Consider the following 19799-nt stretch of genomic DNA (forward strand, 5'->3'; position numbering starts at 1 on the left):
CCCAAATGAGAGATGGATGTGGATCAGACACAGCAACAGCAAAATGGCAGCATTATTACTGATAAAATCCACGTCACCAACGTGTGCAGCAACAATAGGCCTTTCAAAGCCGCCCCTCAGAATTAGCGAGACTCCACAGTCCCCCCAACACAGGCAGCACCGGGCCCTGCGTCACCCCGGCTTCAGCACCCTGATCAGGGCTGAGGCCCCCCCACCCAGCCCGCGCACCCTGTCTGCAAGCAGACCACCATCAAAGTCTACAGCATAGTTAGAGGCTGTTGACCAGCTGTGCATTAAAGACTTCAAAGGAGTTAAAGCTAGAAGTTTCCAGTTTAATGAGCAAAGTGGGTGCTATGTGGACGTGCCAGACTCCCTCTTCAGGGCTGTGAAGTGCTCATCGTCCCAGCTGCTGGCAGTCGGGGGCCACTGCCAGCCCTCAGGGTGCCCCTGTCTCAGAGCTGCCTTCAGCCAGAGAACACATGCCCACCCAGCGCTGCGGGGCCCTCGGGACAACTCGCCTGCCAGGGCTGCTCAGCGGGAGGTGCGGGTTTAGTCTCTGCCTCAATTTGGGACCCTTTGAAGGGTCCTCTGAGATCCAGAGCACCCTTGGGATTGGCTGAGGCCACTCCTGGGACCGCACAGTCGGACTCCTGGTATCTCCGTCTGATCCCTCATCCTTTACCCTTCACTCGCAAATCTCTCCGCGTCTGTTTCCTGAGGAACCAACCTGAGACGATTAATCTCATAGTAGCTGCATCATGCATTCAGACCGTAAGAAGGTGATGGACTCCACCCTATGGAGGTACATCTGGAAACTCATTCTTCAGTCATTTTTCTGGATATGTTTATATGATCATGTCTCTCTTGCAGTTCTTCTCTGTGACGTTCCTGTGCATCTGATGTTGGACATTCTAGGCTAGTCTTCTCCTTTCTCTATTTCCCGTCCCCTTCTCTTCTCACTGCACCATCTGGGAGATTTGTTTGATGTATCTGCCAAGGTCTCCATGAAGCTTTCACCTGCGCTCTTATATTCTGTAGTTCCCAAGAACTTTTCATTTTCCAAATTTTATTTTTTATATGATCCCATTCTTATTTTGTGGATTCACTATTGCCTCTTACCTGAGGAGATGCATGAGGTTTTAAAAGATGTTTTCTTCTCCCTACATAATTTCTTCCATGTTCCCTTTTTCCCTGTGTGTGTTTGGGTCTCTGATGCTGGAGGCTTTCTGCAGGCGTCGGGTGGTCTTGGGCTGCCTGCTCATCTGAAAGAGGGAGGCACCACTAAGGGGTTAATCGGAACCTCCGTGCCCACAGGGCTGTCCGACTGCGAGGCTCGCTGGACGACGGATGGGTGATCCGTCTGGTGGTTTCCTTGGGGAGCCATAGTGCCAGTGCACAGACGGAACAATAGCCACCAATTCCTGCCATCCCTGAACCCACTCCGTCACGGTGACATTTTATGTGTCAGTTTGGCGAGGCTATGGTACCCAGCTGTTCGGGTGAACGATAGTCTACGTATTACTGTGAAGGTATTTCGTAGACATGATTGACATTTATGATCAGGTTGCTTTAAATATAACAGACTACTCTCCATAATGTGGATGAAACTCATTCAATCAGTTGAAGACCTTAGAAGCAGAAACAGGTTTCCTGGAGAAGAGTTCTTTGAAGATTGTAACATAGAAATCTCGCCTGGGGTTCCAGCCTGCTGGGCTGCCCTACAGATTTCAAGCTCTGTTGCTTCTGTCTCTGGAGAACCTCACTGATACACACTCCTTTGCCATGTGACTCTGCCACACTGTCAGGCAAGAGCTGGAGCCTGTTTCTCCATCTCTTGAACCTAGGTTTGGCCACATGATTTGCTTTAGCAGATGGGATGTAAGCGAGGGCAGGCAAAGCATATGTGACCTGGGGCCTGCCCCCTCCTGCAGCTGGAGACCCTTTGCCACCATGAAAGCCTAGATTAACCTGATGGATGATGAAAGCAACGTGGCTGCTGTTCCAGCGAACGTCAAGCCAAACCACCAGAGATGACAGCAAGGCTCTCCTGGGACAGCAGGCCCCAAATGCACTGGCCCAGAACAGAGAAGCCACTCAGCCAGCCTGGAAAGCTGTGACTAATAAGTGCTTTGTCTTATCCACCGAATATTGGAGTGGTTTTCCACACAGCAGAAGCTGATATAGTCATTATCATTCGGTCTTTCTTCGTAAGCTGACTATATTCCCCAGAGAAAACATGCCAGTGTCCTGCTCCTTATGCCTGGCTGCCAGCACGCTGAGTGCTGGGGCTGGGCTTCAGCATTTGGTGTGTAAACATTCACTTCAACTCCTGAACAAGCTAGGGCCACCCATGAAGTTTTAGGGGCACCCAGCATCCACATAGTGTTCTCTGCTCCCACTTCTGACACTAAGTGAAAATTTGGGAGGTTCCCCAAACCACCCTCAGGTTCAATAATTTTCTAGAAGGACTGAAAGCTGTTATACCCACAGTTGTGGTTTATTACAGGGAAAGTACACAGGTTAATATCAGCCAAGGGAAAGGACACATGAGGTGGAGCCCAAGCATAGAGGTTTCCCCTGCAGGAGTCCTGCAGGAGTCCTGCACGGTGTCAACTCCGCTCCCACCAGCATCAGTCTGTGACAACATGCACAGAGTCTTTCCAGCCAGGGCAGCGCACCTGAGCCTTTGGTGTCCAGAGTTTTTACTGGGGCCTGACCACATACTGCCCACATGGATGCCCTTTAGTACCCAGCCCCTCTTGGAGGTTGGGCTAACATCTTCCAGTTCCTGAGAGATTGGAATCTATACGGTGTGGCCCAAAGCCCCCATCATAAATCACATTGTTAGGCTGTCCAATGGCCACGGTCCCCAAGCAAACAAAGTCATCACTATTAGTCGGGACATTCCAGGGGCCTAGAGATCACCTCCCAGGAGCCAAGGGCACAGGCCAGGCCTCTCTTTGAATAAGATCAATTATTCGCTACACAGGCCACCCTCTGGCATTTGGCCAAGTCTTTCTTACAGCAAAATAATCATCTTTGGGCATCTAAATATATATATATTTTTGAGACAGAGTCTTGCTCTGTTGCCCGGACTAAAGTGCCGTGGCGTCAGCCTAGCTCACAGCAACCTCAAACTCCTGGGCTTAAGCAATCCTTCTGTCTCAGCCTCCCAAGTAGCTGGGACTACAGGCATGCACCACCATGCCCAGCTAATTTTTTTCTATATATATTTTTAGCTGTCCAAATAATTTCTTTCTATTTTTAGTAGAGACGGTGTCTCGCTCTTGCTCAGGCTGGCCTCAAACTCCTGTCCTAGAGCAATCCACCTGCCTCAGCCTCCCAGAGTGCTAGGATTACAGGTGTGAGCCACGGCGCCCGGCCTGGGCATCTATATTTAGTATAGCATTTATTAGATTAATAGTAAAATAAAGCCATCCCATAAAGCCATTGTGCACATTTTCATGTTTTTATACTCATGTGATTACTCTTCTCCCCTGATCTACCACTATTTGGACCTCTGATAAACCTGTGCAGAGCTAGTTGGCATGGAAGTTAGGTAATGGTTAGCTAAGCCCACTTCCTCCTCAGGCAGCCATTTCGTTACATCCCGGAGAGGCTTTGACTCGGTCTCTCATTATACTTGATCAGCAATATCAGCATTATCATAAGGCCTGTCTGCACAAGATAGGTGAATCTTATTGGTAATAAGGCCAGTGTTACACCGTATCACAGTCTGGTAACCTGAAAAACAGAGCCAGAAAATAATGCCACATTACCAGAGTCCCACCGAGTCATCAGCAATTATTCCCATCATCAGAGCAGATGACCAGAACGTCTCCCCAAGTGAGGGCTCTCAGGTTCACAGGCTTTTGTTTGACATAGTCAGGTTCCAAAATCACGTGTCTCAGCAACATGTCCCCCCCCCCCCCGTTTGCAGGCAACTGGGATAACTGTGCGAGGAGACAAACCATCTGTACCTCTCAGCCTTCTCAAAGCACAGTGTGAACACTGATCCCCTCCTGCAAAAGCCGTGTGTTCATCCCTTCACTCTCAGCTTCCTTCGCTTCTCTCCACTTACCATTTTATTTTTACCAAATGTTTCCACTTTGGGAAGGACGTTAGGTTTGGCCACTGTACTGGTGTCGGGTGCCTCTCCCTCTGCCCGCTCCCACTCGCAGGGCAGGGCTCCGCACTGCCAGGTAATACAGCTGCAGTCAATGTTGGCCCCGATTTTGCCAGAAGAGGTGAAGGCACAACCCTCACCATCAGCCCCTTAGGAATTCTGACATCAAGGCTTAACGGTACAGCTACAGTTTTGCGCTTAGGGACCATCCCCACTTCTGGCAACTGCAGTTGCTGCCAGAGTCCTCGGACCACGGCGTCAGGCAGGCAGGGAGTTGAGATGTGGAGAACTGTACAGTTGCCTCAGCATGCGCCCCACTCCCTCCTCCCCAGATCACAGAGACGGCAGGACTGTCCAGCGTGGACACTCCCTGGGCCCCTCCATGTGGCATGCGAGCATGCAGGCACGCAGGCGGCTCTTTGTGCCTTTGTCACCCCCTTTCAGACAACAGATGTTTCAATTGCCTGTTCTAAGTCTCTACCAAATTTTTTTTCGGAGGATGAAAGGTGTATTCCTTGGCCCAAAGGAATGTGATGCAGTGGTCCAAATTGGTGCAACATCTTCTGTTCTAGTCCTTTTGTAGTATTTTGGACATCGGCATGAATCGTGGGACAGCACCCAGACCAGAGCAAGTGCGGGTTCCCAGGAGGACCCATGTGTAGCCTCCAGGCCCTACCAGCACTGGCCCCACCTGGCAGCTCTGCCCCACTGCCTCTGCAGTCTCTGTCTGGTGTTGGCAGACAGAACGGCTGGCATGTGTGCCTGAGGGGGTGCCAGAGGACTATGTCTGGCTTCAACCATCTCTGCATGGCTGCCGTGCCCCTTGCCGACTCATTCCACGGTCCCAGGTGGCCGCCTCAGGCGAGTGGCCAGGATATCCACTTGGCAATTCTAACCCCTTTCTGATCCATGTCCTACCTTAACATACCCCTCAAATTCTCACAGCGATTTCCATGGGGCTGGGCCCATGTAGGCCAGTTTTCCATTGCCCACCTGCCTGATCCTATGGACTGGCCATTGGCTACTGCCCACAGGTCAGCAAAAACCCAAACACAGTGGCAAATAGCACCCATTTCAGCCCAGTGAGCTGATTGGCTTGTGCCTTCTTCCATCAGGGTGGCAGCCTTCCAAACGGGATGCTTTCTGCTCACCTTGGAACTGCCTCCCATAAGCCCAGTAGCTCTTTGGTTACTAGCTGGCTGCTCATAGGGCTCAGCAGCGCCTCAGGTGGCTCCACAGTCAGTGGTAGGGAAGAGAGGCTCCTCCTCCCGAGAGTCTCCGCCTTGCATCACCCCGGTCCCATGATCCTCTACAAACCTATTCTACCCTGTTATGGGGCTTTTCTGAGTACTCTCCTCCCCACTACAGTGTTTCTCTGACAACACCAAGACATTATGGGTTCTTCATGTTTCAAGATTATGTTCTTCAGTCATAGGGCAGCTTCAATTAACATCCCGCAGAAGGCTAGTAACTGCGTTTCAAATGGAAGTTTTCTGGCCCCAAATCCCGGTGATCATGGGTTGGTGGCGCTCACAGGCTTCTGCCCTAAGTCCCAGTCTGCACAGCACACAGGGATATTACACACGATCAGTCTTTGCCATGACTCCCATAAAATCAACAGCCTATGTGGGCTCCAGACAGTCTTACTGACGCCCATCTAACACGTAGACGTCCGTTTTACAATACTAGGTAAGGCAAGCATTCCCCAGACGCAATAGCCATCCCCTTAATAAATTCAGGTAAAGGAGACACAGCCAATTGATATAAAGTCTGTCCAGATGTTCCGATTTTCACCCAAACTTTCACTTAATTTCTCCAACCATTTCATTCCCACATCTTCCTAATCTAACTATAGCCCCTTAGGACTCCAACAGGTCTTGGAATCATGGCACATGGGGCTCCTGGGTCAAGGAGTTCTAGAAATGTCTCTCCTGCAGCTGGGCGCAGTGGCGTAGGCCTATGATCCTAGCACCTTGGGAGGCCAAGGTGGAAGGGTTGCTTGAGGCCAGGAGTTCAAAACCAGCCTGAGCTAGAGACCCAGTCTCTACAAAAAATAAAAAAAAATTAGCTTAGTGTGGTGGTGTATGCCTGTAGTCCCACACAGGAGGATCACCTGAGCCCAGGAGTTTGAGGCTGCAGTGAGTTATGACGCCACGGCACTCTAGCCTGGGGACAGAGTGAGACCCTGTCTCAAAAAAAAAAAAAAAAAAAAAAAAAAAGATTCATTTCATCCACACACGTGCATGTGCCCTTGGGTCTTTTGTCAATCCTTAGCCTGATTAGACTGCGAGACCTTGTTTCACATGATTCCCGGTAAGGTTCTTCATTGGCATCTTTGCTTTCTGGCTTTTAAACTTCCTCCAAATGATGAAGCAGAGTTTATTTAAAGTGAATAAAGCATATCTGTTTAGAGCCCTTCAATACTGGGGGACGAGCAGGGGCCTCCATCAGCGCCCCCATTTCTGAGGGTGCTGCATTAGGACCTCTGCGTTGACTCCACCGATGTCTGCTGTATTCATCCCATTAGTGATCACTGAATCCCTGACTCCCCCTCTGTCCCTGCCCCCACTCTCCTGCAATCTTGGTTATCTGTCGCTTCAGTTTAACACTCCCTTGGGTCGAGCACTGAGGTTACAGGCTCCAGTGGGGACCAGCCTGAATCGAGGCTTGGCTCAGCCTCAGGTCCACCCCAATACTCTCTTGCTTTCCTTTGAGTAACTGCAGAGAATAGCCAAGGGAGTGGCACTAGCTTGTTCATTATTTTTCATTTCCTTATGTATCCAGTGCCATCTCCCCAGATTTTGGGTCCATTATTTCTAAACTGTCACTGAAAGTTTGATACTTGTCCCCATGGCTAAGCAAAGAGCGAGGACAAGCAGTTAGGGGAAAGGAAAGAGAAGGTTATTAGTTTGCCAGCAAATGAGGAGGATGGCAGACTCACGTCTCTGAAAGTACCATCGTCCTATCTCTACGCAGAAATAAGAAGCTTTTAAAGGGAGTTTTCAGCTTTGGGCTATTGCTGTTTAACTATAGCATCTCTGGTGCAGATAATCTCGTGACCTTTGCCCAGACAATTCCGTTGAGCCATCTCCTGTGGTACAAAGAGCAAAGGCCACTACTCTGCCCTCCTGACCACTGGCCTGGGGCAGGAATGCAGGTTTTAATTCACAAAAACGGGGCGGGGGGGGACGTTAAAGAGACAACTTATAATGCATTCTGCCCTTTTCAGGCCCTTACTTCTGTTATGGTTCCTTTGGTAACTTTGCTTCTAGTACCCAGTTGCAGCACAGCTTTATTTCCGCACCATTGGCAACCCTGCGACCACCTGTATTCACCTGCGACAGCCTGTATTCAAAGCTTCATCACCCCGCAACCTCTGTTTCTTCTTCTCAAACCGCATGTTCCAGTGATTCAGGGTAGGGCTCGTGAACCCCACTCTGACACCAACCGTGAAGTGTTTGAGCCAACTGTGAAGTTACAGGGACCAGTCCTAAAGACTATCTTTACTTCTGACACTAATTGCAAGTTCAAGAGTCTAGAAGATCACCCTTAGGTTTAAATAATTCCCTAGAAAGATTCACAGAGCTTACTGAAATCTTTTATACTCACAGCTATGATTTTTTACAGGGAAGGGACACAGATCAAGTCAGCCAAGGGAAGGGTACATAAGGCGGAGTCCAGGGGAGTAAAAATTGTGGAGTGTCTTGTGGAGTCAGGACATGTAGCTTTCTCCATATCAACATTTTACCACATGCATGGAGTATTACTAGCCAGGGAAGCTCAGATAAACGCTGTTGCTCAGAGTTTTTATTGTGCCTTGGACGCACCGTTGTGGATGTCCTAGACCACACATCCAAACTACCCCATCCTCCCCGCTCCACAGGCAGTCACCCTGGGAGTACCTCTTTGTCCTGGGGTACACACTGCGGGCATGGCCTACTCTCCGGAGGACAGGCCCAGGGAGAGGCACAAACAGGCCATAGAGGTAGGTTCAGGGCAGTTTGAGAAGACAGCTCAGGCACCTTAGGATTTGGAATATGGTCTAGAAGAAGGGTATAATTTTGAGTGAATATGCCTCTTAGATCTACAAATTATCTCCCACAGGAAGGGGACTGGACAGAAAAGGGAAAAGCATGCTTGATATTTGAAATAGGTCCTGTTATTTAAAAAATCCTCTTAGCCCCCTATCAAATCTTTAACCAGACTGCCTTCCTTTCTCACCTTAACTACTGTATTATCACTAAGTTTTTCAGGCACTAGATAACCCAAAAGATCTATAAAAACCTGTTATGTCAACAAGCCAAGGTACAGTATCCCAGCCCCAGAAAGAGGCGGTAAGCTGCCTCCCCCACCAGGTTCTCAGGAAGCCACAGAACAAGAGGCTAGAAGGTTGGGAGGAAACTGATGCTGCAGCAGATCATGGGTGGACAAGCTTTGTGCCTGGCCACCAGTAAATTTGTCAGAACTCCCACATTTTCCGTGCTCCTTGAGAAATGGCCAGAACCACAGACAATCTTACCAAAGACACCAACATCACCAGAGAACTAAGGAACTCCAGCAAATGGTCCTCAACAGCTACCTGGCACAGGTGTGATCCTGGATTCCCACGGGGCTCTTGGAACTGTGCTGTCAAAAGTGACTGCCGTGCACATGTGCCCATAGGCCTCTCTGATGTCTATGCCATCGCCAAAATATTCAGACTGAAAACTGGGAAATCCAAATTGCCACTGTCCTCCTCATTCCTACATTTAAGGACACTCTAGGCCCAACAGGCCTTCTCAGCTAGCTCCCTTCAGACCTCAGATCTTGGTTTTTATTTTCTAATTTAACCTTAAATATTATTCATTTTATTACATTCTAGGTCTACCTCCATTAAATGCCTGATCTGAGACCCTCTAGTATCTGTCAGTCTAGCAACATACTCAGATGATACAGCTGTTACTGAAAGTTTGGTACTTGTTCTCACAGCTGCATGAAGAATGAGGACAAGTGGCTTGAGGAGAAGGAAAGAAAAGGTTAATTTGCCCAGCAGAGGAGGATGGCAGACTCTCGTCTTAAAGTGCCATCAGCCTGTCTATAAGCAGAAATACAGAGCTTTTAAAGGGAGTTTTCAGCTTCAGGCTATTGCTATTTAACAATGAGGACAGTGAAGACAATCTTGTGACTTGTGCCCAGACAATTCCATTGAGCCATCTCCTGTGGTACAAAGAACAAAGGGTATTCCCCTGCCCTTCTGATCACTGGCCTGGGGCAGGAATGCAGGTTTTAATTCCCAAAAAGAGTGTAGGGGATGTTAAAGAGACAACTTGTCTTACATTTTGCCCTGTTTCCGGCCGTTACTTCTGTTACATATTTCCCACTGTGAATATTACCCTTCCATATCTATGGGAGGACGGGCAACGAAGTCATTGAGCTGTTTCCTGCTGAACTGGGGTGATGTTTTAGATGGAAGTTTTATATTTATTTATGCCATTGCAAAGCTGTGGCAGATTTACAAAAATAAACAATGCCACAGATTACCAGGCAAAAAAGGGCATAAGCAACAACTACAGCCATGAGGATTGACAAGGCAACATGGAGGATACCTAATAGGGAAGATATTTCCCGCTTGGTATCTAAGACACCACTAGGATTGTGGGCCCTTCCTGTCACCTTGTACACGATGTCTGAGACAGGGCTGGGCAAGAAAGAAGCAGGGGACCTCTGAGCACAGAGCTATTAGTCACACCCTGTAGGTGATCTGAGAGACCGACTTCTGCAAATTCGCAGTGTAGGAAGGCACATTATACACAGGAGTATGACAAGGCCAGCAGCGAGACAGTTCAGCAGAAGAGGAAATCCCCACTAAGGAGTTGTCTCTCCGTCCTGTAGACAGAACAAATAACCAAAGAAAGAATACCAAAACGAACATCAGCATTTTCATTTTTCCTTCCTTTTTAAATAGATATTTTAGATCACCCAAAGGCTGGGCCATCCACTGGGGGCTTGGGTCTTCTTCTTCCATGGGACACCTCTTTACTCTGGTGTGATGAACCCAGGGTTTTACTCCTGGCAATTTCAGCGAGGTGTGAGTTGATAGGAGCACTTCATAGGGTCCCTTCCACTTCTCTGCCAGTGGTTGTTTGGGTCCTTGTTCTTTCCAGGCTTTAAGTAATACCCAGTCTCCCGGTTTAAAGGGGTGGAGGGGTGTCTCCAATGGGCACAAGACCTAAAAGAGGCAAATTCATGCACAGTGGTTAGCATCTGACCCATTCATTTGACATACTGCTTTACTCTGCTTTCTCTTACTTATGGTTACATTACCATACTTACCTTGGGGTGCTAGGAAGGGTCTCTCATAAACTATTTCACAGGGGCTTAACTTAAGCCTGCTTCTAGGGGCCACCCTTAGCCAGAGAAGGGCAAGTGGCAGCACCCTATCCCCCTAGAGATGGGTTTCCTGCGATTTCCATTCTAGATGTAGAGCTTTGCTTACTGAGTTGCCCCCGATATAAAGGCGAGTCCATTATCTCTCTGGATGGAGGAGGGAGCCCATACCTTGGAATGAGTTCCTTCAGAAGGATTCTGGTAACTTCAGATGCTCTCTCCATTTGGGTAGGATAAGCCTCTACCCAGCCTGAAAAGGTATCCGCTAATACACATTGAGGCATCTGAGTGAAGTCAATTTGCCAAGCATCGAAAGAGTAGGTTCCCTGTGCAGCAGGTCACTCTTCTGCCTTTGGATCGTTTTGAGCACAATCAATAGTCTGTTGCAAATGGGATCCTCTTAAATGAGGTCACACCAGACCCATTAAGGCATTACACCAATAACGTGTGCATTCATGTAGGTGCCTCATAAGAGGCCAAACCAAGGCTTTGGGTAGAAGAATGAGTCCATGAGAATTCTGTCTCCACTTAGCTGTACCATCCCAAATGTCAGAACCCCAGTCTTTAGCTTTAAAGGCGGTTTATATTGCACTACATCTAGCTGGGGTATCAAGGCCCTGAGGAACAGATCATCTCTAGCAGTCTCCTTAGCAGCTCTGCCAGCAGCGTCATTTCTTTTTGCAACATAAGTTCTCCCATTTTTGGTGACCAGGACAGTGCATGATGGCCACCCGGTTGGGCTCAGCCATAGCTGGTATCAGGGCCATTATTTCAGTGGCGTACTTAGTATCCTTATTTCCTGCGGTCAGCAGCCCCCTTTCCTTCCAAATGGCATCATCATGAGCATGCATAATCATAAAAGCATATTTAGAGTCTGTATAAGTGTTTACCATTTTTTCTTCTGGATAACTGAAGAGCTCTCGTTAAAGCAATGGGCTCAGCTTCCTGGGCTGAAGTCCCAGGTGGCAGTGCCATTGCTTCCAGCACCCGTCATTGTGTGACCACCACATAGCCGGTCAAAAAGTTTAGTTGTCCATTGTCCGTAAAGCTGCTCCTGTCAGTGAAAAGATCCCAATCTGGCGCTGGCATTGGCTGATCTGACAGGTCCATCCTGCTAGGACAGCCGGCCTCCAGAACCTCTAAACAGTCATGTTGCAAAGGCTCATGCCCTTCGGCTGGTAACGGTGGCAGGATTGAGAGTAGACACAGTCTTTAATAAACCATGAGTAGCTGCTACTGCCCGGAGACAAGGAGGCCACCCGCTCACAATATTGTCTGGTGGCTTTGACAAGCATGCCACTGGCTGAGGGACATCTCCCGGCATCTGTACTAAGACCCCAAGGCTCACTCCTTGTTTTTTATGAATTTATAACTCAAATTCTTTCTGCAAGTCAGGCAACCCCAATGTGGGGGCAGTCATAAGGCTCTGCTTTAGTTTTTTTAAAGGCATTTTGACAGTCTGTGGTCCAGATCAGTGGCTCCACAGCTGTTCCTTTGAGGGCCTCATACAAGGGCTTTGCTATTAGTGCAAAGTTTGGGATCCAGATGCGACAGAACCCTGCCATTCCTAGGAAATGGAGGAATTGTCGAGCATTCCCTTGCTAATTTGGAATGCCAGATAAGTAACCTGCTGTTTGCAAATCTATCCAATTGCAGGTTAAGCAAGTCCCCCACTAAACCCTCACCAAACAAGGCAGGAGAGCCTTTTTAAAGCCCCGAGGCAACACCATCCAGCAGTGCTACAAAGCCACCCTAGTCCCAGGATCCTGCCATTCAAATGTGACTGAGTAGCATTTGTAGTCACTTGTACAATATCATTAATGGCAGATCCTGCATGAATCTATACTCGTTGGTATGGAGAATTTAAATTCTTTCTGCATGTCCCGGGGTCCTGTCGGCCCATAAGGCCTTACTCACTTTTTGGTAGCTTCTTCTTGGAAATGCTGCAATGATGTGCAAGTCTGCTGAGGCCCAGATTTCAAAGTGAACTGATCCACAGCGGCAGCCTCCTGTGTGCTTCACCAGGCCCTGGGAGTCATCCAGCAGGAGCTTGGCGGCGGCCTCAGAGGCGAGTTTCTGCCTCAGATGTGAGTTTCTGCTGCTTCTGGAACAGCTCCCGATGCTCCTGCTGCTCGCCCAAGTCTGCTGGATTCGGTGGCAGAGGCAGCGGCTCTCTGGGGTCCATGTCCTGAGCCCGTGGCGACAAGTTCCCCAGCTGCTGCTTTTGGACTGCTGCCTCGCCGTTCTGCCTGGCCCGTAAAGCGCCATGCATACCTGGTGCCCAGCAGCAGCTAGGGGGGAGGCCCCAGGCCACCTCTGTCTACCCGGCTTGGTGGTGGTAGCACTCCTTTGCCAATTAAAAGGCTACTAATTGAGTCCCCACTCTCAATTGTAGCTGGGGCTCCGGTGGGGATATCTGGATTGGATCCACTAGTGAGGCATGGCACCCCCGACCCCCTCCTTCACCATCTAAGTCATGGACTCAAAGAAAAATTTCCTCTCCTGGGAGTTTCTTGTTACCTGGAGCCCTCTGAAATTTTGGGCAGTTTTCTTTCCAGTATCCTTCCTTTTTACAAAAAAGTACACTGATTGTATTTCAACCATGAGCGAAATTTTTCTGCTCTTTCCTTTTGACCGTCTCGAAGGAACCTTGGTTGGCACAGCTAACAGAGCACACATAGGTTTCAATTTCTGTTCTTGCCTAGCATTATATGCTTTAAAGGCACTATCAGCAAGCTGTGAGGGATTCGTGCCAATCGGCCCTTCCACGTGCTGGGCTTCCTCCATATATCTGGAAAACTCTGCTCATATTAATCCTGCACACGTTTTCAGGGGCCTCTGGATCTGCATCTGTGTATTTCCAATATACCTGATGGATGCATTCCAAAACTCAGAGGGAGCTTCACTAGCTTTTTGTTGTAATTTATGGACCTTGTTTAAACCCTTCTGTCTAGGCACTCCCCTCCAGAGGCCTGCCAGAATACATTTTTGGTAAAGATTCATTCTCACACCATCTGCATCTGTGTTAGGATCCCAGTTTGTGTAACTCCAATAATACCCTTCCAACTGCCCAAACACATTCAAGCCCCCTATCTGATACTGCCATAATGGAAATCGCCCTGCCCCAGCTATGAGTGCCCTCTGGCCTAATTGAGTTCCCTGCCAGGTCTTAGGAGAGACCAGTCCCACTCCTGAGTCATAACCTAGCGGGTGTGGGACTGAAGAATCGGTCCCGGTTGTGCCCTCTCCAGCCCCTCTCACGGTGCCAAGATAGTGGCAGCAGTAGTTGCCCCAGACCTGGCTCCATGAGGGGCTGCTTCCTGGGCTGGCCACAAGGGAGCAAATCTGCTCCCATTACGCACTCCATGACCACCATATCAGGAGGCCACAGCAGAGCTTGAGCATGGCCGAGCCCATGGTGTCTTCTCTGGCAAGTGGGGAGCTGGAAGTGGGCAGTGAGTTCATGAGATCCAGCCTGGTTAATCCCTCCAATTTTATCACATGGCCTTTCAGCCTCATTATTATGCAATTGTATGAAAGATTGTACATATAAGATCTCATCCCACTTACCTGAACTTTGACAAAATAATTACATTTGTAAGATAGCATAATAATTTAAGGTTCCATTCAGTGGCCACTTAGCACACTCCAGCATGTACACTGGATTACAATCACACCATTCTCCTTTAGACATAGACTTATAGCGATAAGTTGGCCATTCAGCCAAAATTTTCCCCAAGAGGCTTTTGGATGGAATAGAAATGGGGCCTCCCATGTTGATAAACAACAATGAACACAACATGGCACGTAGACAATACAGGGAATTCCCAACAAAAACAATCTCAAATGCCAAGGCCTTACAAAACAAATGAGAACAGTACAGATGAATCAAGTTCTCAAATGAGAACCAACATTTCCTAATGCAAAAGGGAATGAATTCCCCAGGTTTTCTAGTTCCACTCAACCGTGACTTCCACCCACAAACAAGCCCCTACAAACAAATGCCCTGCCACAGGGCTGGAAGGTCTGAAAGCCTCCCCCAGATGGGTGGAATCAAGGGTCTCGGTGTGCACACCAGGGAACTCACCAAAAGTGGCTGAGGTGTTGCAACACTTCCCAAATCCATTTCCTTTTCCTCAAAAAAGTTCAGGTTGCTCAGAGCTGCCTCTAATTTGGGGAGAAAGAGACAGGAGTTCCCCAGAGCTAAACAGTCTCCAGCAGCTGCTGGGGTGGTCCCTTACTCTTCCATCCCAAACAGATGGTGCTGCTACTGGGGAAGACCAAAGCTTGACCCGGCTGCTCCCTGCCTCTTCCAGCCATGGCAGTGGTCTAGGGTGCTTGTCCCACTGGGGCCCTCATGGGCCCACCCAGGGATGCCAAATTCTGTTACTGAAAGTTCAGTACTTGTCCCTGTGGCCAAAGAATGAGGACAAGTGGTCTGAGAAGGAAAGAGAACGTTATTAATTTACCAGCAAATGAGGAGGATGGGCAGACTTGAGTCTTTGAAGGTACCATGGGCCTATCTATATGCAGAAATACAGAGCTGTAAAGGGAGTTTTCAGCTTTGGGCTATTGCTGTTTAACTAAAGCATCTCCAGTGAAGACAATCTCATGACCTCTGCCTGAACAATTCCGTTGAGCCATCTCTCCTCACACAAAGAGCACTCCCTGGCCCCTCTGATCACTGACCTGGGGCAGGAATGCAGGTTTTAATTTCCAAAAGAGTGGGGGGTGGGTTTAAAGAGACGACTTGTATTATAGTTTGCCCTTTTTCAGGCCCTTTCTTCTGTTGCACAGCTATCCCGTCAGGGCCAATGAGAACATGAAGGCCAGCCCAGCCTTGACACCCAGTGGAACCAATCTGAACCCATAATGGTTATTCCATCTCTAAAAGCACTGAATGACAGACTCTATCTGTCTGAAATAGAGGAATGAGCATGTGCTCACAGTTGCTGATTTCTTACCCACTAACTTGGTTTCACCAAACATTGGTCAGGCCCACTAATTTTGGCTTGCCCCTCCCCCATGTGCACACCATCCCCCTCAACCATGCAGTCGCAGAATCTGCTGATTGCAGATAAAAACGTTTCCTGTTGAAGTGCCCTGATTTTGCTACCTGCCTATCACCACCTGTTCCCTCTCCAATAAAGTTCCTGTGACACGTGCTTACCTGTCCCAATTAAAGAATAGCCTTTTCTATGATGTTGGATGCTTGCAGGTTGCTGAGCAGAGCACTCTCCCTATTGCAATGTATTTTGCTTACTTCCTCCTTACCTATGCATGGATTTGTTTTTATGTGACCATAGGGTCACACACACAAGGGTATCAGATCAGTTCCCTTGCACCAGCACCGTCTAGACATGATGACATATAACGTGATGCTCCTGTCTCCCGCCTGCCAGGCGGCAGGTGACTGCATTGGGTGGGGGCTGTAATTACCGACCGCAGTGGCCAGGCAGCAGCGGGCCTGGTGCGTGGATGTGGGCGGGCACCTGTGCAAGGACATGGTCTCTTTCACAACCGCCATATTGCCCACCCCAACCTCCCTGCCCCCTCTCCTGCTGCAAACTCACAATGGAGTCAGCGCCCTCAAGAGGGCCAGCTCCTTCCGCTGCCACCCAGGCACCCTCCCAGGCTCCCGTCTGCCCTTCCCGGGCCCTTCCCTGCTGTGGGCAGTGGCACAGACCTGTGCTGTTGGAGGGCTGCGTGGGGTCTCTGCAGGAAACGCTGATCCCTGGAGGCAGCCGCTGGGCGGGGTCCACTTGTCCTCAGTCCTGCCAGGACACATCCATCAGCAGGATGTAGCCACACTCAGCCCTGCCTAGGTGACAGACCCTCCCCACTGCCGCCCCTGCCCCTAGAAGGGCATCTGCTGTGCCCCCTCCCCCTCCAGTGTCCTCCCAGCCTTCCAGTGTGTCGCCATAACGTGGCTGACGCTCTGCAGATCTCCAAGCCCCCGGCAGCAGCTGCTGCAGGAAACAGGGGCTGTGCAGAAACTGTCTGACGGCAATGGCCGCTGTTCCAAGGACATGGGAGGAAGACAAGGCCATCCTTGGTGACATTTAGGATGCCACAGACAGCATGATGTGATTGTTTCATTTCAGTTTTGGGAGGTCATCAGCGATGAGCATGGGATCGACCCCACAGGCAGTTACCATGGAGACAGTGACTTGCAGCTGGAGAGAATCAACGTGTACTACAATGAGGCTGCTGGTGAGTGTTGGGATGTGCTCGGCCAGTCCACCTTGCTTTCCATACTGTGGCAGGCAAAATGTCCTAGGAACATGCAAATGACAAAGACATGCTTCTTGCATATTCATTTAAAATGTCAACTGCTAGAAAATACACTTTATGGCTCCTTCGGACTCCTGCCTGCTCCACATGGCTGAGCATGCTCAGAATCTCCCTTTTCTTACAGGCAGAAAACCTCCCCTGTTCTCCTTTAGTCTCAGATGCTGGAATTTTCTCTAAAGAATTCTGCTGTGGGAGCCACAGAGGGCACAGCCCTGCCCAAGGGTCCTCTGCCAACCGCAGGTCTAAGTGGGCTCTTCTTCCCACAGGTAACAAATACGTTCCCCGAGCCATCCTGGTGGACCTGGAGCCGGGCACGATGGACTCCGTCAGGTCCGGACCATTTGGCCAGATCTTCAGGCCGGACAACTTCGTGTTTGGTATGTAGTCACCATCAGCAGGAACAGGCCCGATGACTCACCTCCTTCCCAACAGCTGTGCAAGCCACAGTTCCTAGGGTTCAGTGCCCAGGTGAGACTGTGTCCACAGGCAGCCCCGAGTCCTGGCCTGACCCACGCAGTGCACGGGGGTCCTGGCTCTGGCCACCCTCTGGACAGCTCAGAGATCACTGTCAGCCTGGACAGGGCTGCTGCAGCCCTCCCCGTACAGAGCAGCTCTGAAGGGAAAGAAGAAAGAGCAAGAGAAGCTTCAAGCAGGCCTTACTAGGCTGTGGGCGATTTAAAAGGACCAGGGCAGCAACAAGGAACCACTTCAAGGAGCCCAAGGCCAAAGCCCAGGGTGGGACCAGAGGTGTGGACAGCTGCTTCGGGCCGTTTTCTCTGCTGATCACATCCTGGCTATCTGTACCCAAATTGAGTGTTTGTAGGATGACAGTGTTTAAAATGTATTTTAAAGCCTATTGAAGGTTTTTTTCTTTTGTTCTTTTCTCTAGCTCATGTTTACTAGCTTGCATAGTGACGTGGAAGTCCCAAACACTGGGGCAACCCCCAGCTCCACCCATCTGACACAGGAATGCAAGTTAACTTGTTTCAAACCTATTATTAAAAAACTGAGCCATTAAGTTTTTTAACCCCATCTTCTTCCTCAATTGGCTCATATGAACTAAATTTGCCTTTTATTTTATTACTAACCACTGTGTTTTTGGGGATCACTGATAGCTAGAAAAAAAGGATGTGTACAAGAGAAGAATCTGCCACTCTAGGACTAGTCCTACCGTTTCCTCCACAGTCAAAATGAGAGAATTTGAAACTCCTTATGTTTCTGTGTCTAACAGTCTCTTTCCCTCTGGCAGGCCAGAGTGGAGCCGGCAATAACTGGGCAAAGGGCCACTACACAGAGGGAGCTGAGCTGGTAGACTCGGTCCTGGACGTGGTGAGGAAGGAGTCGGAGAGCTGTGACTGTCTCCAGGGCTTCCAGCTGACCCACTCGCTGGGGGGCGGCACGGGGTCCGGGATGGGCACCCTGCTCATCAGCAAGATCCGCGAGGAGTACCCAGACCGCATCATGAACACCTTCAGCGTCATGCCCTCGCCCAAGGTGTCGGACACGGTGGTCGAGCCCTACAACGCCACCCTGTCCGTGCACCAGCTGGTGGAAAACACGGATGAAACCTACTGCATTGACAACGAGGCCCTGTATGACATCTGCTTCCGTACCCTGAAGCTGACCACCCCCACGTACGGCGACCTCAACCACCTGGTGTCGGCCACCATGAGCGGGGTCACCACCTGCCTGCGCTTCCCGGGCCAGCTGAACGCAGACCTGCACAAGCTGGCCGTGAACATGGTGCCCTTCCCGCGCCTGCACTTCTTCATGCCGGGCTTCGCGCCGCTGACCAGCCGGGGCAGCCAGCAGTACCGCGCCCTCACGGTGCCCGAGCTCACCCAGCAGATGACATGTCTCTGCCTAGCATCCAAATACTAAGAGCAGAACAGCAGGGAGCATGAAACGTTTCTTAGCAGCTGCGCAGAGACGGCTGCATGCAAGTCTCCAGCCTGAGGAGGCTGTCGGGCAGCTGACGTGGCCAGATCTACATCATGACAGATCCCCTGGGTGCGGCCCTCACTCCTCACCCAGCAACCTGCTCCCTGATGGGCGTGTTCCCTCCTTCCCTCTCCCAGCTCTGTTCCCCACGACCTTTCCAGTGCTTTCCAGAATGGACACAGCTCTCCCCAACTTCCCCTCACATCCTCCTCTCAGGGTGGGGGGCCCTGACCTGCATCATTCATCAAAGAAGAATCACACCTTAGTTTTCCATTGCTGTGTAACAGGTTACCCCAAACTCAGCAGCTTAGAACATCACCATCTCCTTATAGTTCCCGTGGATCAGGAGTCCAGCGGGGCCTGGCAGGTCCTCGCATGTCTGAGCAGCCCAGGCTGCGCTCCCACGGGGTGCTCGGGGGTCTCTTCCACACTCGTGCTGGGCAGGACCCAGTTCCCTGCCACGAGGCATTCCCACGACAGCGCAGCCTCTCCTTTAAGCCATCAGAAGAAACTCTCTCCTACCCACAGCTAGAGAAAATCCCCTGCTTTAAAAAGGGCTCATGTGATCAAGAGGAGCCCACCCAGATAGCCCTATCTTAAAGTCACCTGATTTGGAACCTTAATTACATCTGCAGAATTCCATCTCAGCAGCACCTAGATTTGTGCCTGATTGAACTGGGAAAATGTGTGTGTACACCTGGGGCCAGGTGAATCTTGGGCCGGCTTAGAATCCCGCCTGTCACATATGGGTTGTCTGGGGAGTGGAAACAGCATGGTCTTTGGAAAAAGATGAACCTGGGTCCAGGGAGCGAGTGATTTTTCTACTTACTAGCTGCATGGCCTTAGGCAAGTATTTCAGTCTCTGAGCCTTAGCTTCTTTAGGCAGAAAATGGTTTCATTTTACCCACTTTGGAGGGTTATTTTGAGGATTAAATGAAACATATATAAAGTACTTGTCACACAAGTGTGCAGCAATTGGCTCTGCAGTGAGCACCTTGTCAAGGGAGGTGTCCAAGGCGTTCGAGGCTGACATAACTTGTCAGGGATTCTTCAAAGGGAACCCAAGATAGAC

At 49.9% G+C, this 19799-nt stretch overlaps 1 protein-coding gene across 1 annotated transcript; it reads left to right on the plus strand.

The window, feature by feature from the left end:
- The first annotated feature begins 13895 nt into the window (after positions 1-13895).
- On the plus strand, positions 13896-18667 carry LOC138398815 (tubulin beta-1 chain-like). The gene is made up of 6 exons (XM_069493274.1): positions 13896-13947; positions 15941-16160; positions 16386-16498; positions 16559-16705; positions 17053-17163; positions 18036-18667. The coding sequence occupies exons 1-6, from the start codon at positions 13896-13898 to the stop codon at positions 18665-18667; spliced, it is 1275 nt and encodes a 424-aa protein (XP_069349375.1).
- Positions 18668-19799: the final 1132 nt, after the last annotated feature.

The sequence above is a fragment of the Eulemur rufifrons genome, chromosome 18, assembly GCF_041146395.1.
Source record: "Eulemur rufifrons isolate Redbay chromosome 18, OSU_ERuf_1, whole genome shotgun sequence".
In the NCBI taxonomy this organism is placed as follows: Eukaryota; Metazoa; Chordata; class Mammalia; order Primates; family Lemuridae; genus Eulemur; species Eulemur rufifrons.